The sequence below is a fragment of the Ictidomys tridecemlineatus genome, chromosome 9 (assembly GCF_052094955.1).
Source record: "Ictidomys tridecemlineatus isolate mIctTri1 chromosome 9, mIctTri1.hap1, whole genome shotgun sequence".
NCBI lineage: Eukaryota > Metazoa > Chordata > Mammalia > Rodentia > Sciuridae > Ictidomys > Ictidomys tridecemlineatus.
In genome coordinates, this window is record NC_135485.1 from 63,733,497 (window position 1) to 63,754,191 (window position 20,695).

General features: G+C 39.6%; 1 protein-coding gene across 1 annotated transcript; it reads right to left on the reverse strand.

Annotated features, from left to right (window-relative positions):
- Positions 1-1,104: 1,104 nt before the first annotated feature.
- Plac8 (placenta associated 8) lies at positions 1,105-19,347 on the reverse strand. The gene is made up of 5 exons (XM_005339313.5): positions 19,188-19,347; positions 10,324-10,445; positions 8,458-8,582; positions 5,612-5,727; positions 1,105-1,367 (listed from the first exon to the last, which is right to left on the reverse strand). Exons 2-4 carry the CDS (start codon positions 10,430-10,432, stop codon positions 5,623-5,625), a joined length of 339 nt encoding a protein of 112 aa, XP_005339370.1. The 5' UTR covers positions 10,433-10,445; positions 19,188-19,347; the 3' UTR covers positions 1,105-1,367; positions 5,612-5,622.
- Between the last annotated feature and the right edge of the window lie 1,348 nt (positions 19,348-20,695).

The window sequence follows — 20,695 nt, forward strand, 5'->3', positions numbered from 1 at the left end:
CCCTTCTTATTTTGCATTTTGAGACAGGGACTCCCTTAATTGCCCAGGCTGGCCTAGAACTTTCCATCATTCTGCCTCAGCCTACCAAGTTGCTGAGATTACATGTCGGACCCCTGTGCCTGGTGGAAATACAGGTTTTGGCATCCTGCCTGGCCTACAGAAGGCAGTTGTGGGAGTAGATGACACTACCCAAGAACACATGGCATGAAAGGGTGGACCCAGGATTGAGCCCTGCGAGGCACGGGGAGGAATGGAGGGGCAGTGCAATTGTGTTCCTTGAGTGCTTGCTAAATTCCAGGCTTTGATGTTCATCTCACTGAAATTTCACAATTAATTGATAAGGTAGATAGTTTTGCCCCACTTTCCCCTGCCCCAACAAATAAAATAGACTCAGAAGTTGGGGAGGGCTAGGAGATATTAAGTGAGATTTTTCTTCAGGGCAAAATGTTGCAGATGAATCAAATAGAATAAGAAATGTGGAAAAAATTGTCACACATTTACCCATCAATATTTAACTCAAATTGTGTCATACTGAATTTGATCATGAATTTTTTATTGCTTCCTCTGATACCTCATATTCAAAACGGAAGAAAAGCAACAACACAAAACCCTCGAGTATGCAGTTGGGAAGCGAGGCCTAGGGTGTTCTTTGCCTAAAATCTTGCTATGTTCACATTAGTCATACTTTGTAGATAACATGAAAAGGAGCAAAATTGTTGACTCAATGTGCCGTCATGGTCTCTGAAGTTTTTAGATGAAAGAGCTGAGTTACTGTGGACCAAAATCTCCCACTGAGCAACTAAACTACAAGAAAAATATCATGAGACTGACCCCTGGAATTAACTAGTGACAAAGGTATTTTAGAGCAAAGAAGCATAAAGAATCTTGCTAAAGGGGTGGGGATATGGCTCAATTGGTAGAGTGCTTGCCTCTCAGGCAAAAGTCCCTGGGTTCAATCCCCAGCACCAAAAAAAAAAAAAAAAAGAAAAGAAAAAGAATCTTGCTAAGGGCTGGGGGTGCAGCTCAGTGATAGAGTACCTGCTTAGCATGCACGAGGTCCTAGGTTCCATCCCCAGCACAACATGCACAGAACAAAACAAAGAGTCTTGTTAATAAAACCTTTATTTGGTTTACATTTCAAATGTAATGTAAAAACTTTATAAGCCAGAAAATTTGATAGTGTGAGAGCCAGAAGAAACTATGCTAACGTACAACATTTATTTAGAATAAATCAAAAATTTGATTTTTTGGGAGTCCCATCATCATAAAGTAAACATATCCATCATATTTCACTTGCAAAAGATGGAGAAGAACTCGAGTTGAAGAGGTGTTTGTTGATTTTAGTTGCTTCGGTAAAAGCTCTTCACCTAGAGAGGACATACAAATAATAGTTTTGAATTTTCTCAATCCATACTTTAATTTTTAATTAACTTTTAAGTTCAGAATCATTTTATGATTAGTTGTAAAGATAATAAAAAGAGGTTTCCATATACACTGCACCCAGTTTTCCTGTTGGTTAATATTATATGCTACTATGATAGACTTGTTATAATTAATGAACTCAAATAGATTATTATTAATCAAACCATACTTTATTCAGATTCCTCAGTTTTTACCTAAGGTCCTTTTTTCTGTTCTTGGATCCTGTCCAGGATACTATATCACATTTAATTGTTGTATTTCCTTACGCTCCTTTAAACTGAGTTTCTCAGATTTTCCTTGTTTTTGATGACTTTGACATGTTTTTGTTGTTGTTTTTATTTTTGTTTTGGTACTGGAAATTGAACCCAGGGGTGCTTTACCACTGAGCCACATCTCCAGTCTTTTCTATTTTGAGACAGCGTCTTGCTAAGTTTCTGAGGTTCTCACTAACTTGCCGAGGCCGGCCTCAAATTTATGATCCTCCTGCCTCCGCCTTCTGAGTCTCTGGGATTTGAGGATACTGGTCAAGGAATTTGGAGAATGTGCCCTAGTTTAGTTTGTCTGTTGTTCTCCTTGTGGTTAGACCAGAGGTATGGAGTTCTGGGAGGCATACCACAAAGGTCAAGAACCATTCTCATAACATCATTTCTGGGTTGCAATCCATCAACATGGATTATCTCTGTTGAAGGTAACTTTGATCACTTGGCTGAGGTAGTTTTCTCAGGTTTCTCCTTTCTATGCTTGTTTGCCTGGCTTTCCATATTGTTCTTTGGAAGAAAATCACTATGCAAACCCACACTTAAGGGGAAGGGAATCAAGTTCCATTCCCTTGAGGGAGGAGGTACCTACACAAATACTTGGAGGGGTTTTTTTGGTTTGGGGTTTTCCTTTTGTGGTACTGAGAATTGAACCTAGGGCGTTTGACTACTGAGCTATACCCCAAGTCCTTTTTTATTTTTATTTTTTAAATTTTGAGACAGGATCTTGAGAAGTTGCTAAGACTGGCTTTGAACTTGTGATCTTCCAGGCTCAGCCTTCCGAGTAGCTGGGGTTACAGGTATGCACCCCCAGCACAGCAAATATCTGGAGTTCTATGTGGGAGATTGTACTCTTTTTTCTATAGGGAAATCCTCCTGCCACCTCTTCGCTCTCAAAATTTCCAATTTTCCCTGCCCTCAACACTCACCCTTTTTTCAAATTAATTGTATTCAATTATTTATATCAGTATGGCCTCATATATATTTATTTTAAATTTTACATTTCTTGATAATATGACAGTGTTGATTACAATCGAATACTATATTATTTTGTTACTCAAATTGTTCCAGTTTTGGCTATGGGAAGCCTTTTCAGTTGGTTCCTATGTCCCTTTGTCCCAATCTATTCTGCCTTTTCTTTCTTTCTCTCCTTCTCCTCTTCTTTAGCTGTGTGGAGGAAATCTTGGTGTGTTTTAATATGTCTTCATTCTTTGCTCTTTGTCTCTCGATTCTGTTTTGGATATTTTTATTTCTAGTTTTAGTGTCAATTAATAATGTAGGGTCCAAATTGATGATCAGGTGTCAGGACCATCAAGATATTTTACTTTAAACCAATTCAAAGATTCAGTGAGATAATTTCCCTGTGGTTGACAAAAACTAGTTCAGATGTCAGGACTCATTATTATGTGTGTGGATACATATTGTACCCACCTTACTTTCTGTATTTAACAATGTTGCGGTGGGTGGCCCACACTTTTGCTTCTGGCCTCATTCTGTCAGTCTCAACTATATACTAATCTCAGCTGATCATTTCTTAAGTTAGTTCTATTCACTTGAAGTCTGCAGTAACTCCCCAAAGCTTACTGAGTCATTAACTTGATATTCAAGACATCATATGCCAAGGCCCCAACTACCTCTTAAAAATCTTGTATTTTTTAAGGGATTTGGAAAAGGGGAGGGGGAGGGGAAGTGCTGGAGAGTGATACTGGCTAAATTATATTGTTCTATTGTGTGCATGGACAAATATGTAACAATAAATCTCATCATTATGTGCCAATAAAAATGTGGAAAGAAAACAATTTTTGTATTTCTCAATATTTTCCTACTTATACCATATATTCTAGGCAAGTTGGACCTAAGCTCATAAAGATGTTTTTCATTTTTTTGGTGGGGGTGGAGGGGTCTACAGATTCACTAATGTTGCTGATCAAAAGCAACATTTCATATGTATTAATTTTATTCACATTTTCTGCCAGTGATACTGTTTGCCCCATCTGGTCCACTTCCACTCTTGTCTACCCTGCTGTAGGTCATAGGAAGCTGACCCGTGACCTAGAGCAATTCTTTGCAGCCCTCTGCCTTTTTGATGGGTTCAGCCAATGGGAAGCCCACAAGCACAACAGAAAGCTTCCCTTGACCCCATCCTGGGAGGTTGACTCAGGCTGCACTTATTCCTCTGTTGAGCGGTTACTGTTCCTCTGGGGCAACCTCCTCACTCAGTTCTCTCCTTGGAGAACAGGTAACTGCTCCCTCCTGGTCTCCTGGGCTGGGGAGGCAGGTGGTAACCACTCAGCTGTTGCCAGGCAGGTGATTGAACCCTCCATTCATTTCCCTACGCCTCCACCAGCACCTTTGCATTAGCCTCCATTAAATCCTATCAGTCTAGGTTTCACTTATTCTTGTTAGATAACATACTTCCTCTTTAGAATTAAAAATCACTTCTTTCAAGAAACTTTCATTCATTCATCTCAGAAGTGCCATCTCTTCTTCCTCTGAACATAAAACAGCACTCTGTCTAGAGGTGTGCATCAAATTCCTCTTTGTTTTTGGGGGATTGACTAATCCCTTCTTTTTGAGTACAAAATCTATAAAGACGGGGGAACAGTTAATTTATTTTTGTCTACAACATCTAGCAATATATTATATAGTATTAGATATTTGACACATTATTTGCTAAACAAATGAGCTTTTTTTTTAAAATGTATTACGCAAGAATTGTTTTTGTTAACTTACATCAAGTCCTCACTCCAGACAGGAAGTGCAATATTACAAAGAATGGAAAAAGTATTGTTTTTTTTATACTCAAAGTGTAATCTATGGAGGTAACTGACAAATTGTTGTTGATTTCTCCTTAACTACATCCTTGATAGCTAATCCTGGAGAAAATTAGTGGAAAAAGACTTGATTGAATTTTAGATGGTGAAATTCTATAGAACATTTCCAAATATTCTAAATTCTATATCCACCCATTTCAAAGTCCACCTTCTCTAAAAGGATGGTTTTTCTATTTGCTTTTTCATATTTGTTTATTAATTTTTTCATATTTGTTTATTAATGTTTTTATTTGGGGGTATTTGTATATTTAGTTATAAGATGATATATTTTATGAGGTCTATAAGTCATTTTCTTAGAAATACACATTTGTGTTTATAGACATTTGTATAAAATACTGCACATGTAGTTTTTATTCTATGAGCGAGGCACACAACTTGGGCAGATAGGGCTGTGTGTACATATGAATAAACTTCTGTTTATACACAAACATTTATATGATTATGTACATGTTTCTAGTCATTCCATCAATAAATATATTGAAGTATGTCTATATGTGTAAATAGTTCTCAAACAAAGCTAATTTTGCTGAGGAGGCCTTTCGGGTTTCTGTCTAGCACGAATGACCTGAGACATCTGGAAATCTACCAGGGCGGATGGCTGTGTGTCTTGTCTGGCCTGTCACCACAGGATGTATCTGTCCTGTCTGACCTGTTTAGCTTTACCTCACTAGTTAGATGCTTTACGCCACAATCAAAATGATCCAGATCTATAATTTTTATTTGCTGTTCCCTCTTATAATTATTAGTTTCTTTTATCAAGTTTTTTTTTTTTTTTGTCTTAGTAGGGAGTGAAGTTTCTACTTCTTTTGTTTCACCATACTTTGGTGAAACAACGGTAATGGTATTTCACAGGTGGTAATTGCTTCACTAATTGAGCAATATAATTCTTAGAAAACTCACCATTCCTTTATTTACTAAAATATGGTTCAGAGAATACATAAGAAGACATTAAAATCCACCTTTTATTAAGATAGCACTTTGGGAGTCTTAAAGAATTGTTATAACTGAATTATTATTCCAACAATAAATGATTTACAAAAACCTGAAACATACTTCTAAACCCCACAGACTCTGGGAGGAGTGTTGGTATCAACTTACCACCAGCTTCTTTAGAAAGCATTCATGGCTCTCCTCCTGTTGATATCTCTCTTGATTTGGCAAAGGGAACAAACAGGGCAGCAGATAGTGGCCATGTAATCATCACAAATAGATCCCTGTTTGAAAACACAAAAGAAATAGAAATGTAACCTGTGGATTTTCAGGCATCTTGAAAAGCAGACGGCACTGATCCTTCAGATTCAGTTTGGATGGATATGTTCAGGAAAATGTTCACTGATTTTTTTTCTGTATAACTCTCGTCTCTCTTCATAATACAAAATGTTCTCCTTTTAAATTCTGAGGGTACAAGAAGATATCCAACCAAATGGTAATGACATGTTATCGTAGCAGAGAATTCTAAATCCATCCTACCCATGGGTGACCAAATTGTTTTTTTGTTTGGTATTTACTGAGTGTGTGTGTGTGTGTGTGTGTGTGTGTGTACACATGTGTGGTTTTAATTTTAATTATTACAAAATTTTCTTCTTTCTGTTGAATAGATCTTTCCCAGGTCTGTTTGTTTCCTTTAAGATGTTTCACAATTTATTTTTATCTAATTAATGATCACCCTTAAATTTTTATCCACAGTTTGTATTTATATTTATCTCTCTATCAATGTCAAACAAGATATAGTCTTTAGGACTGATACTTCTATTTCTTCTTCTTTTAATTTCCAAAGTTTTGTTAAGACCAGCTGAAATTTTAGTTTCAGATGGTTATTAATTCTTCAAGCCCCTAAGGAGTATTTAAAAGGCATTATGTACTAGACCTTTAAACATCTTGATAACTTTCATATTAAAAAGTCATGTCAGGGCTGGGGTTGTGGCTCAGTGGTAGAGGGCTTGCCTAGCATGTGTACGGCACTAGGTTCAATCTTCTGCACCATATAAAATAATTAAAATAAAGGTATTGTGTCCATGTGCAACTATAAATATTTTTTCTTTTAAAAAGTCATGTCAAATCAGGCATAATGGCACACTCCTGTAATCCCAATGACTCAATAAGGAAGTGATTGAGTAAATTATACTGTGCAAACATTAAAAAGAATTAGTGTTATTGACATGAAAGGAGTCTACCATTTATTAAGTGGGAAAAATATAGTGAAAATTATAGTATAGTGTGAAACCATTTTAAAAAACAACAAAAAAAAAATGAAAGAGCTTCCCAAGAACAAAACCCTCATATGTCTATATCTACAGCTGTCTAAACTATATTTATGAGTTAGAGTTATAAGAAAAAATCTGAAAGAGGATGCGTGTCAATTATTAATAGAGTTTTTTTACTAGGTAATGAAATTGCATATAAAGAGGTTCACTTTTCACTTTATATACTTCTGTGTTTGAATTTGAAATAAAATTCTTTCTTTTCTCTCTCTCTCTCTCTCTTGTACCAGCAATTGATCCCAGGGCACTTAATCACTGAACCACATGCTTAGCACCCCACCCTTTTTTACAAAAATTTTAAATTTTGACACAGGTCTTGCTAAGTTGCTTAGGGTCTTCACCAAGTTGCTAAGGCTAGCTTTGAACTTGGAATTCTCCTGCCTCAGCCTCCCGAGCTCCTAGGATTAAAGGCATGCATCACCTTGCCTGGCTGTCATAAAATTCTATAGCATGTAACTTAAACACTGATGAATATTTTTAAACGAAAAGATAAAATAATCTTGATGGAATGAAATAAGTTCCTAAGAATCTGCTTATTCATTTGTTCCCAGTGGTACTTGGCTAGGCCACGGTACCCAGATATTTGGCTCAACATTTCTTTTCTTTTTGGGTACCAGGGATTGAACTCAGGGACACTCAACTCCTGAGCCACACCCCCAGACCTATGTTGTATTTTATTTAGAGACAAAGTTTCACTGAGTTACTTAGTACCTCACTTTTGCTGAGGCTGACTTTGAACTCCCAATCCTCCTGCTTCAACCTCCCTAGTTGCTGGGATTATAGGCATGTGCCACCGTGCCTGGGTGGCTCAACATTTCTTTAGATGAAATTAACATTTTAATCAGTAGACCATAACGGGCCTCATCCAATCAGTTGATGAAATTAATAGGGGTGGGTAGGTGGGGGGGGGAGACTGTTTCCCCTTAGCAAGAAAGATTTCACAAGAACACCTCCTGTGGACTTGAATTCCAACTCTTCCCCATGTCTCTAGCCTGCCTCCATAATTGCATAATTGCTTGCCAGCCTCCATAATTGCATGACCCAATTCCTTAAAATAATCTCTCCCTTTTTTTGTTCTCACTCTCTCCTTATATACATACACATATATACAGGGAGGCATATAAATGTAAATATATATAAACATATACATATGCACACTATTTTTCTCTGTTAAATATTAAATATAGAGATATATGTGCATGTACACACATGTATCCATGCTCATGCTATTGCTTGTTGCTCTGTAGACCCTTAAATAATAAACTCTTCCACTGCACAGAGTGAAGTAGGTGTAATGGAAGGTGCATGCATGGACCGTTAGTGGCTGAGTCTACTACTAAGGCATATCTTTGGGCCTCATTTGTACATGTTGTGAACCCACCTTATAGGGATGGTGTGAAGATTTAGTGAGATGACCTAATGCACTTGGAACATAATAGGTTCTAAATTATCTTCTTACATTATACTATATACATTGCAAAAAGAGAATTAATTGTTCTCTAATGTTTTCAGCAGAAACCTGGAAGGAAATCACATAATCAGAGCATCTGTTGCTACACGTGCTAGGGAATTCCTGCCCATCAATCTCAGATGAGGTATACCATCAAACAGCCTCCATGTTTACCACAATTATTTTGATTGTGGTACCATATTTGAACAATAAGGGAATCATAAGAGACTCACAGGGATGCCATATCGGGTTCGGTAGAGAGTCCTCATTGCGACAGTTGTTCCACAAAGACAGCATTCATTCATGTCAGCTGCAACTTGACATCCGAGGCACATGAAACAAAATGTGCCACAGAGACCTGGATGCATGAAAGCAGGGGTACAAGTTACTCCGGGCTGCCTCCATCACAGCAGAAAATGTGTTCACTTCCTTGAATAGCAGGCCACGCCATGGGATCTTTGCCATGTACCGTGCTGCCATGTTCATCTTCAGCATTTCTGTTTGGCTTTCCATCAGCTTCTCCCAAACCCAGATCATCTCAGAAATGACCGCCCCTTGGAATGTATGTTATTCTTTCACTATAGTGCCTTTGTCCACTAGTCACTGGTCCACCAACACTTAGCCATGTTCCACCCATCATGCTCAGTACCAACAGCGCTGCTGACCGCAACCAGTGGGGGAAGTAACAGAAAATATTATCCAGCAGGATCCTGCTCAAGACACAAGGATCATGCACAGAAGTGGTGCCAGGGTCCTGAGTAGGAAGAGCTGCTGAGCTCAACATTGAAAGATGATTAGGACTTCTACAGATCCACAAAAGGAAACACCCTCTTTGAGGTGATTTGGCACAAGCTGCCAAAGCTAGAATTCATTCTGTATGGGTAGAGCCCCATGGTGGGTAGTGAATGAAGCTGGTGGGATGCAAAGCAGGCTGGGGATCAGTTGATAGAGAACTGTGAATGTCCAGATTTTGTTGTGAAAGTCATCGAGAACCACTGACGTACTTTCAGAGGGGAAAATGATTTGGTCAGATTCACATTTAAGAACATCTGTCATGAAGCAATTAAGCTTGTATGAGAACTTGTATATTCATTTAGTTGGCTAATAATTCTAGGGGTTGGAGGATAAAATGTCTATCTGCAGAGACTTTTACTACTCTCATCTAAATTATCACTTGAATTTGCGGATGTTGAACTAATGTACTGAGTCGTGTGAGTCATCAGCCCCTGCAATCCAGCAAGTCAACCGGAGTGAATAAGCAAACCCAACTTCCATTACCTAGATATTTTTTCCTTTTAATGCTTCTCAAATTAATTATTAATTTGTTCAGTTCAAAGATCAATTTCACTGGTAAGTTAAAGGCTAATGTATTTTCTTTCCTTATCTAAGAATACTATGTAGAGTTGAGACAAACGAGAAGATATCAGAGAAAATGTTTTATAAGTGGGTTTGGTTCTTAGCTGGTATTGAGAACAAAGCACCTTGGTTGCTCCCCTCTGTCACCTTTGTCTCAGTCCCAAACTTCCCTAGGAAATTCACTTATAGAGATTCCAAGTTCACTTAGAGAGATCTTATGAAAATAGAGTCAGAGATATTTTTTCCCCAATGGGAAGTTAATCGCCTTCGGAATTCTTTATTCTCAGGTATGTGGAGACCTAAACATATAAACTAAAATACTTCTACTCCAAGCTTGTGCTGAAATTATGGGTGAAAACTACACACGGTGTATGGACATAACGTGATTATAAAATACTGATTTTAACTTATGTGTAACCAAAAACAGTCTTTTTTAAAACCAATTTAAACTTGAAATATTTCTCTCATTAATGCACAATCTGTTTTTCATGATTAGGCCAGACCTGTTCATCTTTAGAATCAATCATGCCTTTCACTGTTCTCTCATCTCCTCAACTTATTTGGGGGGTATGACTATTCTTTACTGGCTGGAGAAGGGTTAACTTAAGATCTGCACACAGCCTTTTCTTAAACATACTGTTGCCTGACAGCTGCCTGTGAGAAATTAGGAATTTTTACTACACAGTAAGGGAGAAACATGGGAAAGATCTGGACGCTGGTAATCCACCTCCCCTCACACTTACAGACTCCACAGTCACTGAAGCAATCACACATGCCCGTCTGCCAGTTGGAGTTTTGGGGCGCACGAGTAAATCCAGGTTGAGTCACAATGACCGTGGGCTGATTTTGCATTTCCAAGGAAGGTCTGAAAAGGAAAATGTTGGCATTAGCAGCTGGAGGTTGAAAGGCTCACTTCTGCAGCATTGGGCTCCACAGGCTAGCCAGGCAGTTTAGATGAAGTTGCCTGTTGATCTTTGAAGAACATGATTTCTATTTCCACCCCTCAGAGGACAGGGGGCCCCAGGGGAAAGGAATTCACTGAACTGGTAAGGTGAACAGGTGCTTCTCATGGGGCACAGAATGGAACAGGGCTGTTCATGTACTATTTTTAGACAGGTACCTGGTATCCATGAGACAGGGAAACAAATGACTGCCCTGTGATAGTGAATCATGGCAAGTAGTGAACTGTGGAAAGGCGTCTTCTCTGATGTTATATCATTTTAAGCTTAAGTGTGCGTTCCCTCCTTCCTCTTTCTTTCTTTTACTGTTTTTCTTTCTTTCTTTGTTTTTGGTAGCACTGGGGGCTGAAGTTCTTTCTGGCTTGCTCCACAGGTCTTTTTCTCCCCTTGCCTGCTCCCCCTAGCACTTATGACAGTGTGACATTGCCACTGGTTTGTGGTGACCCCCTGGAGAACAGGAACTTTAGCATCAAGCTCCATTTGGGGTCCTCAGAGGTACTTTCAGTTGTCTTATAGAATGAAGCACTTACAATATACATGACTCACAGTGTGCTACATAGATACCGGGATGTAATACATTTCCACTAAAGAATTCAGCACAGGGCTGGGGATGTGGCTCAAGCGGTAGCGCGCTGGGTTCGATCCTCAGCACCACATACAAAGAAAGATGTAGTGTCTGCCAAAAACTAAAAAGTAAATATTAAAAAATTCTCTCTCTCTCACACTCTCTCTTTAAAAAAAGAATTCAGCACATATTTATAAAAGCACAAAAGGAAAACACTAAAAATTTTAAAATATAGTGCCTCTAGATACTTTAGCCATGTTATTATGTTCCTTGTTCTTTTATGTTCTTTCCCACATAGACCAATTTCAAAAAACAGACAAGTGGCCTCTATTTTTCATATTATTTTGCACTTCTCCTATTTCTTGAATTAGCTGCTTTCTTTCTAGATCTCATTACTTAGAAACACCTGCTAGCTTGGTAGTCCCCTTGAACAAGAAAAGAGAGCAGTATATGAAATCAAGAAGAGTTTGAAAAGCTAAGCAATGTCTCAGTTATTTCTTCACATAATGGGAAGTGAATGATAGAGATGCTTCAAACATGTCTAAGGCTGTAATTGTAACTCAATTAGATCTGGTCTTACAGATGGTTCTCTGAATCCTAGCAAATAGCCACATGCTAAGGATGCTTGGTTATTCTGGAGGAGGATATAAAGTTGTTTAATTAAAAAAAGAAATAGACTTAAAATGTTATTTTGAATATTTGTATCTGTTGGACATAATCATTATCAGTAGATACCTACTGGCACTTCTCCTTCCCATTACTGAGTGTAGTATCAAAGCACCATGCAATTTTTTTTGAGGGGCAAGGAGGTTTGAATTCTGGAGTGCTCTACCACTGAGATACATCCACAGCTCTTTTTATTTTTATTTTTTAGATAGGCTTTAAGTTCCCCCAGTTGGCTTTGAACTTATATGGAATATATATATATATATATATATATATATATATATATATATATATATATATATATATCCACTTATATATATATATATGTCGTGGATAATGAGATCAAGGTTCAAAGTTTTTCACGATTAGAAAAAGAAGTTACAGATAAGGAAAAGAGGAAGCCTAGAATGAGTCCTGTGCTGTTAGATTGGAATAAAGGTATGAACTCATGGTTACACACACACACACACACACACACACACACACACACACACACACACCACACTGTTTTAAAGATCACAAGTCCTCCTTTGGGTCTTTCAAAATCACTCCAACATGGCTTTGACCAAACTTCAGGTTTGTGACCAAACTACAGGTGCATACGATGGCATAATGAATGAGCTGAAATGCACCTGTAGTTCCAGCAACTTAGGAGTTTTTGCAGCAGGAGGATCACTTGAATCTAGGAGTACAAGGCCAGCCTGGGAAACACAGTGAGACTCTGTCTCAAAAGAATGAGAAAAAATTAAACAGATAGGGCAGTATCAGCACTTGGGGACCTACTTAGGCACCAAATATATATATATATATATATATATATATATACATATATATATATATATGTATATATATATATTTTTTTTTTCCTGGTTCCTGGATCATAACTTCATCCTCAAGGCAGGTTGTAGAAACTAGAATTTCCCTTCTCCAAGGCAAATCATAAAACTCTAATTTTCCTCCATCTTTCTAAAGTGGGAGTTGGCCATAAAGAATGACCTCTGATTTGAGAAGGATTCTGGCCCCATATTCCAGAGAAGGAATGAATCTGAACAGATAGCCTTGCTGACTTTCCTTACCCAGTCTATGAACCATCTTGGCTATGCAATAAAGTCTCCATAAAAACCTGAGAGAAGGTTGGGGTTGTAGCTCAGCGCTAGAGCATTTGCTTAGCATGGGATCAAACTGGGTTTGATCCTCAGCACCACATAAAAACAAATACATAAAATAAAGGTAAAAAAAAAAAAAACCCAAGAGGACAGAACTGGAAATCTTGTGGGCAGCTGTGGAAGTACCTGGAGAGTAGTACCCCAAAGAGAACATGAAAGCTCCATGGCCTTCTGCATATCCTGCCCTATGCATCCTTTATCAGTGTTCATTGCAATATCCTTTGTGATAAACTGGTAAGCATTAAGTGTTTCCTTGGGTTCTATGAGGTGCTCTAGCAAATTCATCAATCCAGATGAGGGGTTATAGTAAACCTGATTTATGGCCAGTCAGAAGCACAGGTAAAACTGCGCTATGTAAACAGCTATGACTGGCATCCAAAGTGGAGTGAGGACAGTCTTGGGGACTGAGCCCTTAATCTGTGGGATTTGATGCTTTTTCCAGGTAGTTCTGACACTTCAGAACTGAACTGAATTAGACGACACCCAGCTGGTGTCTGGCGCAGAACTGATTGATTGCTTTCTGGCTTCGAGAAACCTTCACACCTTTTGAGGTCCCAGAAGTCTTTTGTGTTGATTGTTGTGGTGTGAAGGCAAAGGGAAAACTATGTTTTTATAACACAAAGATGCCAAAATCAGTCACCTTTGAAAGTGTGACGAAAAACAAGATATTCACATGATATCAAAGTATCTCCCCACAAGAAACTATTTATAAAAGGGGAAAATCATGAGTTACAGCGGAGAAATCTGGCAGACACTTGACCAAGTGATCAGTTAATATTACCAGCAATGGGACATAATGGTGTCATATGCCTATTATGACTGAAAGGCACAACATTAATTTTCTGCTATTCCTGATGCAAATGTATACTCAGAATCTCATTATAAGAAAGTATTAGACAAGCATCAGTTGAAGGATATTCTACAATATAACTGCCCAATACTCTTCAAGGCTGTCAAGGTCACAAAAGAGAAGTGCAGACTAAGGAAAATGTTCTGGATTGAAGGAGACCAAGGAGACATGGTGATCACAGGTGATCATGGGATCACAGGTGATCATGGGATCCTGAATTGAATCCTGGAACAGAAAAGGGACTGTCAGCACTGTCCAGCCAGAGACTATCAAGAGTAACCATAGTTGAACAAGTAGGGCTTATTACTTGTACAAGAGCTTATTAGTTGTGTAAGGGAGAAAGCACAGGATAGGGAACTGCGGAATGTCTCAGTGTTACAAAACTCCTAGAGAATTTAGGCTTTCATTGAGTGACTTGGAAAAGATCCGAGGAGGTGGAGGAGCTGTCAGAAAGTGCAGGCGATTTTATGACCAGGCAATTTTAATAAATCATCTGTGAGGAGAGCTGGCAAGAGAAGGCTAAATGTGCAACACGTAAAGTGGCAGCAGTCACTTCTATTAGCCAGAAAAGGGAAATATGTTTTTTTTCTACTTGGACAATGTTTAAAGTTCATGGTGTCCAGGTATGACTATGGAATGCTGGTGTTTTTATCTTGATCCATTATGGTCACAGTACCCTTATCTGATGCTAATGCTCTGTGAAGGCAAGCAACAACCTACAAGCAACAAAGCCTGGCTGGTAGCCCCACTAGCTTCTTCGCGTCTTGGGCTGCTTTTCTCTTTCCTAGAACATTAGTGGATCAGTTGGTCCAATTCGAGGAAGATCTACAGATTAAGCAACGAATAGCATGATACCAACATCATGCCTGGTTTCATCAGGGGAGGAAGGGATAGAGTGAACTTGTCTGGCTGCACTCTGGATCTGGCACTCCTACTAGGAAGCAGGGTCAGAGAAGCAGAGAGGTGGGGCGTACCCCTGGGCTTCAGTTTAAAGTCCCTTCCCCGCAGCGGCTGTGGGACTCCTCTGCCACGGCTGGACAAGGGATGGTGACACAGCCGAAGTTGGGTGAGGGAGGTTTTCTGCCGCTTCCCTCCCATTCTGCCTCCCGCCCGAGGGTCACTTCTGCTAGGACCAGACCTCATCTGCCTCTGAATGGCGAGGGCAGCCAGCACAGAGTCCCCCGCAGGCAGACACTGAGGGCGCTCACGCAACCTGGGACAACCAGCTCCAGGTGGTTGCACCTTGAGGGGCCGCTGGCGGGAGGGAAGGAGCCACAGATTCTGGGAACTTGGGCGGCTGGATCCGGGCGGCCGCGGCCCGCGGGGACTTGGCGGGAACCGCCGCGGGCGTCCGGGATGCCCAGGAGCAGGAGCTCCAGCCGCAGGCACAAGAGAGCCAGCCGGGGGCGCTCGCTCCGCCGGACCTCGGGCGCCGGTCTCACCAGCGTTCATCAATGTGGAACCTGACAGCAAGTGGTGTCTGCTCACAGCACTGATCGGAAAGTAAGACGGGGATGTGGACGCTTAGTAGGTGGTCCTATGTCCGATTCCTGTGCCCACTTCCCATATCAACGGGACGCAAGCACAGCTCTCCAAACGCATCCCGTCAATCTCAGAAACTAGCAAGTAAAGAAACTGAGATAATTCAGTTTCCATTGCTTACCCCTTCCTCAATAATTAACTTGCTTGGGAGAAAAGGAAGCACTACAGGACCGGGAACTTTGATCTACGGTTTTGAGACATTAGCAGACACCGGGTATCCAGTCGGTGCTCGCTAACGGCGTCCCCAGCCCCGCGCCCACTTTCTTTTCTTTCCCTCCTGCCCAGGCTGTGCTTGCGGTCCGGAGAGAAAATGCATTTGAAACATTGCCAAGCGGGAGGATCCGAGTTCAAAGCCAGCGTCAGCAACTGAGGCCCTAAGGAACTTAATGAGACCTTGTTTCAAAATAAAAAAATAAAAAGAACTATGGGTGTCGCCTAGAAATTAAGCGCCCCTGAGTTCAATCCCCATTTGCTCCCCCCCTCGCCCCCAATTTTAAACACTGCCAAGTGCCCAGCGCTGGAAAACACTCAGTAATTGGGGAGGTCGCATTTCACAAGACCCCTTAGGGCTCCAGATCTCCCTCTACATCCAGAACTCCAGTGCTAAAATGATAAAAATTATATTTTGGGTAGTGGCTTCCTACAGTGTTTTTTGGGAAAAGTTATTACAGGACATGCTCAAAGAAGCATATTCAGATTTCTTTTGTATTCCCTTTTAATAATCAAATACCAGAAAAATTATGAAAGGCTAATGTTACATGGTTATCTCTTGGGTGATTGGTTGATAGGTTTTTTTATTTTTTCCTTCCCATTTTTATCTTTATAATTTTCTGTATTGTCTGGAAAATACTTTTAGTGCTGAGGGTGTAGCTCAGTGGAGACTGTTCACTTCACATGTGTGAGGTCCTTGGCTTGAGCCCCAGCCCTGCAAAACATTACAGCTTGCATTTATTTCTTTTATAATCAAAACAAGAGATAGCCTGTTTGGAAACGAAAGCAAATCCAGAGACTAAAAGAAAAAAGGGACCACGCTAGTGATTCTATAGTTGTCTCCCCCACCCCTCTGAAACCTGAAGCAATGCTTATTTGATAAATAGCAGTTGAATGGGTAAGTGAATAAATATCCTTTCTGTAAGTTCTTTCAGAGGAAAAACATGTCCCTTTAGCTCAATTATTTTTCAAGGGACCTACAGTGTGATTTTAAATATAATAACAGCAATCTAAAAATTTCAGAATAAAAACTGGCCTGCCATTATCTGATTGTCCTTTCCTGTACCTGACTGTCCTCCCTCACTATATGACATATGTATTTGTGTATTCAAATTGTCTACTGTTAGACTTCCTAGAACTTTGAGACTGGACATTTGCTGAGTGCCTTTGAAGTCCAATCATAGGCAATCTGTGTAGTCTGAAGCAAGCAGCTGCAACCAAATTACCCATATGCTGACTGTCAGTTAGTTTGTATGAAAGTGTATTTCCTTCTTGTGGTGGACCACAGTCTTTGGCCCAACCGTCAATGCTGTATGCATTGGTTTCTTCCACTACTATTGACTTCCTCTTTTAAAATGTGGGAAACTGTGAGGATTCAAGGTGCTTCCAGAGGCCATTTTAGCCCTGGGAATTGAAGTGGAGCTTGGAGGCCCCAAGAGATTTCTAATAGAGAAATTCCTCTCAAGTGAAAGTTACCCACAGTGGTTGAGAAATCTGCTCTGCCCAGTCCTGCCCAGAAGAGCAATCCTAGGGGGAACTAACATTCAGGATTGCCACTTGTCACCTTAAGCTTATTTTGAAGAGAGCCTTGTGACTTCTCCTATGAGATACCTTCTGCATAGTTGCAAACCTGAGATGAGGGGCAGGGAGTGTAGCACAGTGGGGGAGTATATGCCTAGCATGTGCAAAGCTAAATTTGGCTCCCAGCACTGCAAATAAAAAAACCTCCCCTCAAACAAAACAAACAAACAAAAAATAACCACCCTGAGAGAAGAAAGCAACACATTTGCTCTTATGCTGCTCTGTGATCATTTCAAAATACTAGGTTTCTTTTAAGTTGCAACAAATATAAAACAGAAGCAAATGCAAAATATCCTAAACAACTGCAGTTGGCTCTGCTTTAAGATTAACTATCCAATAATTTCTTTAACCTTAGTCATTTAAGGAAGTGGAGGGGGAAAAAAAAAAAAGAAAATTCCTGGAGATCTTAATGTGGGAGTATTTCTAAGATTTTTCAGGGATCTTATGCTTGTGCCTGTCCCCTTAGTTCAGCGATCCCCAAAACTTAATCTGTGTTAAAAAATACTTGGAAAGTTTGAAGATACCTGGACACTATCTTTAGAAACTGTACCTTAGGTAGAACAGACTAAGGTTCTAGAATCTGTGATGATCACCTGCAGGGCTGCTGTTCCTGTACCATAGGTCACTATCATGCAAAACTGAAAAAGGTGGCACTTCTGTGTAGACTTAGCTTGGTGAATTTGTGGCTGTTTGGTGAGAATTAGAAAAATGTGTCCTTTCTCCAGGAAGATGTAGCACATGCCAGAGCCTTCCATATGCCCAAGGAGCCATATGCTAAACCACCTCATGGCCCCTTAGTTGCCCACCAATAAAGAGCCCTCACGTGTCAGGGGCCTAGCTGAGCATACTTTGTATCACCTTGTCCTTGCCTTTTCCTTTTTCTTCTGCATTAATAACTAAGTCCAATTCCATTTAGAAAATATGTATTGAGCACTCACTGTAAGAGCTGTGCTATCTTTGATAAGTGCCAACGAGACGTCGGTGGTTCTCTGTCCGTGGCCTGCAGCTCTCATCACTGCCGGACCATGCATTTGTTTGGTTTCGTGCCATCTTGGATCCCACAGAACAGAAAGAGTGATAAAACTGGTGGGAGCTACTCAGGAAAAAGGAAAAATGGAGGCAGGAAGAACCGAAGTGGGGATCTTGGTGGATAAACCTTGAAGAGTGAGGTGACAGTGCCTTTCTTTAGAACTTTCTTTACATGGAATAGTCTCATTGTAGGAAATCTTGCAGGATTTGGCTCCCATTTTGAACATCTTGATTTTATACACTAGTTATAGTTGGATCAACCTTGTACCTGACTCCTCTGCCTGCGAACACTGCACTGTTGTGGAGGACAGTCCAGTATCTTAGAAAATTAGGATAATTAATATGCTATGTTACATTAATCAATTAATAAGTACTATTAATACTGACTAACCCAGATAGTAGGCATATTACTTAGATTTCTTTTTTCTTTCTACTATATATTTATTTTGAATTTTTTTGCTTTGCTTGAAGCATTTTTCATTACATAATCTCTCATGTAAGCTATCCAATGCGAGATCTTTCCTTATACCTATCAGCGAATAGCAGAATTTAATTTTGATATTAGTCTGTTTTTCTTACTTTCCTAATGAGAATTCAAGGATTCTTATAATTCATTAGCTAAATGTACAGTATTCTCATATCTTGTTGCCAAACGTTTTATGTAGATAAAATAAAATATTTTGCACACACAGAGAAATTAGACAAGCCCAAGTACACATGCATATGTGGTGAAATTAATGATCAAGTTAGTAAATGCAACTCATAATATGTGTTTCCTGCTGAAAGCAGCATTTGAGGAGGATTCGAAGCTTGTATCTTCCATTACTTTGAAAGCATGGTATGTAGCAAAACGCTAAAATTTGACTAAAATTATTAAATTGAAAGCAATTAGATAAAGAAAGCAATGATCTTTCAGCTGAAACTATGGCATTTTAGGAACAAAAAACAAGAAAATCAAATTTCTGTAAAGAACGATTTCCGCCCCCCTGCAGTGTTAAGATAAGTTTTAAAAGAAGTTCTTAATCTCAAAAGTACTTACAATTACAAAATGGGTTTGGAGTAGGAAGTGTCTTGTGGCCCAGGAGAGGCTCTTACTAGAAGTGGAAGCTCTTCGGTGGAGAGGTACAGGCTTTCTACTGCAGTGTAGTACAAAGAACAAATCCGGAGGTTCTGATTGGCCAGTGCAATCCAGGCAAAAGTGCTTTTTAAGCAGTTTCTCTTATCTTAAGAATGAAAGTTATGTCTTGCCAAATAAGGCATGTTCTTTTTCTTACAAATGTTAAGTACACTCATACATCTTTTAGGCAGGAAAAGATTTGATTCATTGTGTAGTTTGATCGATTTGACATGCCAGGCAGAGCTTGCTAATTTTTCAATTTCGTTTTCCTCTTTGAATTCAATAAATAAATACCACTTAGTACATATTTATTGCCATATTTTTATTTATTTGTTTGTTTATTTTTTGACATCAGGAGTGCTTAACTACTGAGTCACATCCTATCCTTCCTTTTTTTTGGTGTGTTTTATTTTGTGACAGTCTGACCACATTACTGAGAGGCTCGCTAAATTGCAGAGGCTGACTTTGAACTCCAGATCCTCCTGCCTGAGCCTCCTGAGCCACTGGGATTACAGGTGTACACTGTATTTTAATTGTGGAGCTTGCAGGGAGCATTTGGGAGAAAGCTGGCTTCCTGGAATTCCATACCTAGTTAGACACTTCTTTTCTTTCTAATTTGGATTGCTTTGTTTTCCCTGGAAGAGATTGAAAATTCAAGGATTACTTACTGTTAAACAGAGCCACAAATGCTTTTTGCATGTATCCATTTCTTGAATTGTCCCCACAATTCTGTGGAGGTGGTACAATTATTAATCCCATTTGACTGACAAGGAAACTGAAACAAAGAAATGCTAAGTGGCTAGTAGGTGGCAGCTAGGAATTGGCTGTCCTGGGATTTGGTATGTGCCCTCTAGGCTAGGCAGGTATGATTTAACACAACAGCCTTGTTCCACCAGGGAAGATTTCCCATTCTAGACAACCTCGAGTAAGTGACAGGTAGGCTGGGCACTCTTATTTCTGAGCAGTTTTATTGAGTAAAATTTATGGGAGCCTGTTGTTTTGGACTTCCCTCCGGCCATAGGTCCCAGTAGACAAACGAAACCAGAACGCTGTCATTTGTGCTGAGTGTCCTGTAATCAAAGAGATCTTTGGACGAGTCCAGTTTTCCAAAAATAGGAGATTCTAGTCAAATTGAGACAACAATATAAGGAAGAATGCCCTCTGTTTTGACCCCATCAGGAAAGTATTTTGCAATAAATTCTTTTTTGTTCCTGCTTCCTTCAATTCCTGTCAGCCCATAGAGCTAACCTCTTCTGCACAGTTTTTGGGAAATGAGGTATTGCTTAATTCTCCAATCACAAATAAAAGCTAATCAGATCTTTACACTAATTTGTTGGAATTGTGTCTTTTGACAGGTTAAATTATGAAATCAAAAATTCAAAGACTCTAAACAAGTTTTTGTCCCTTTGGTACTGATGATTGAACCCAGG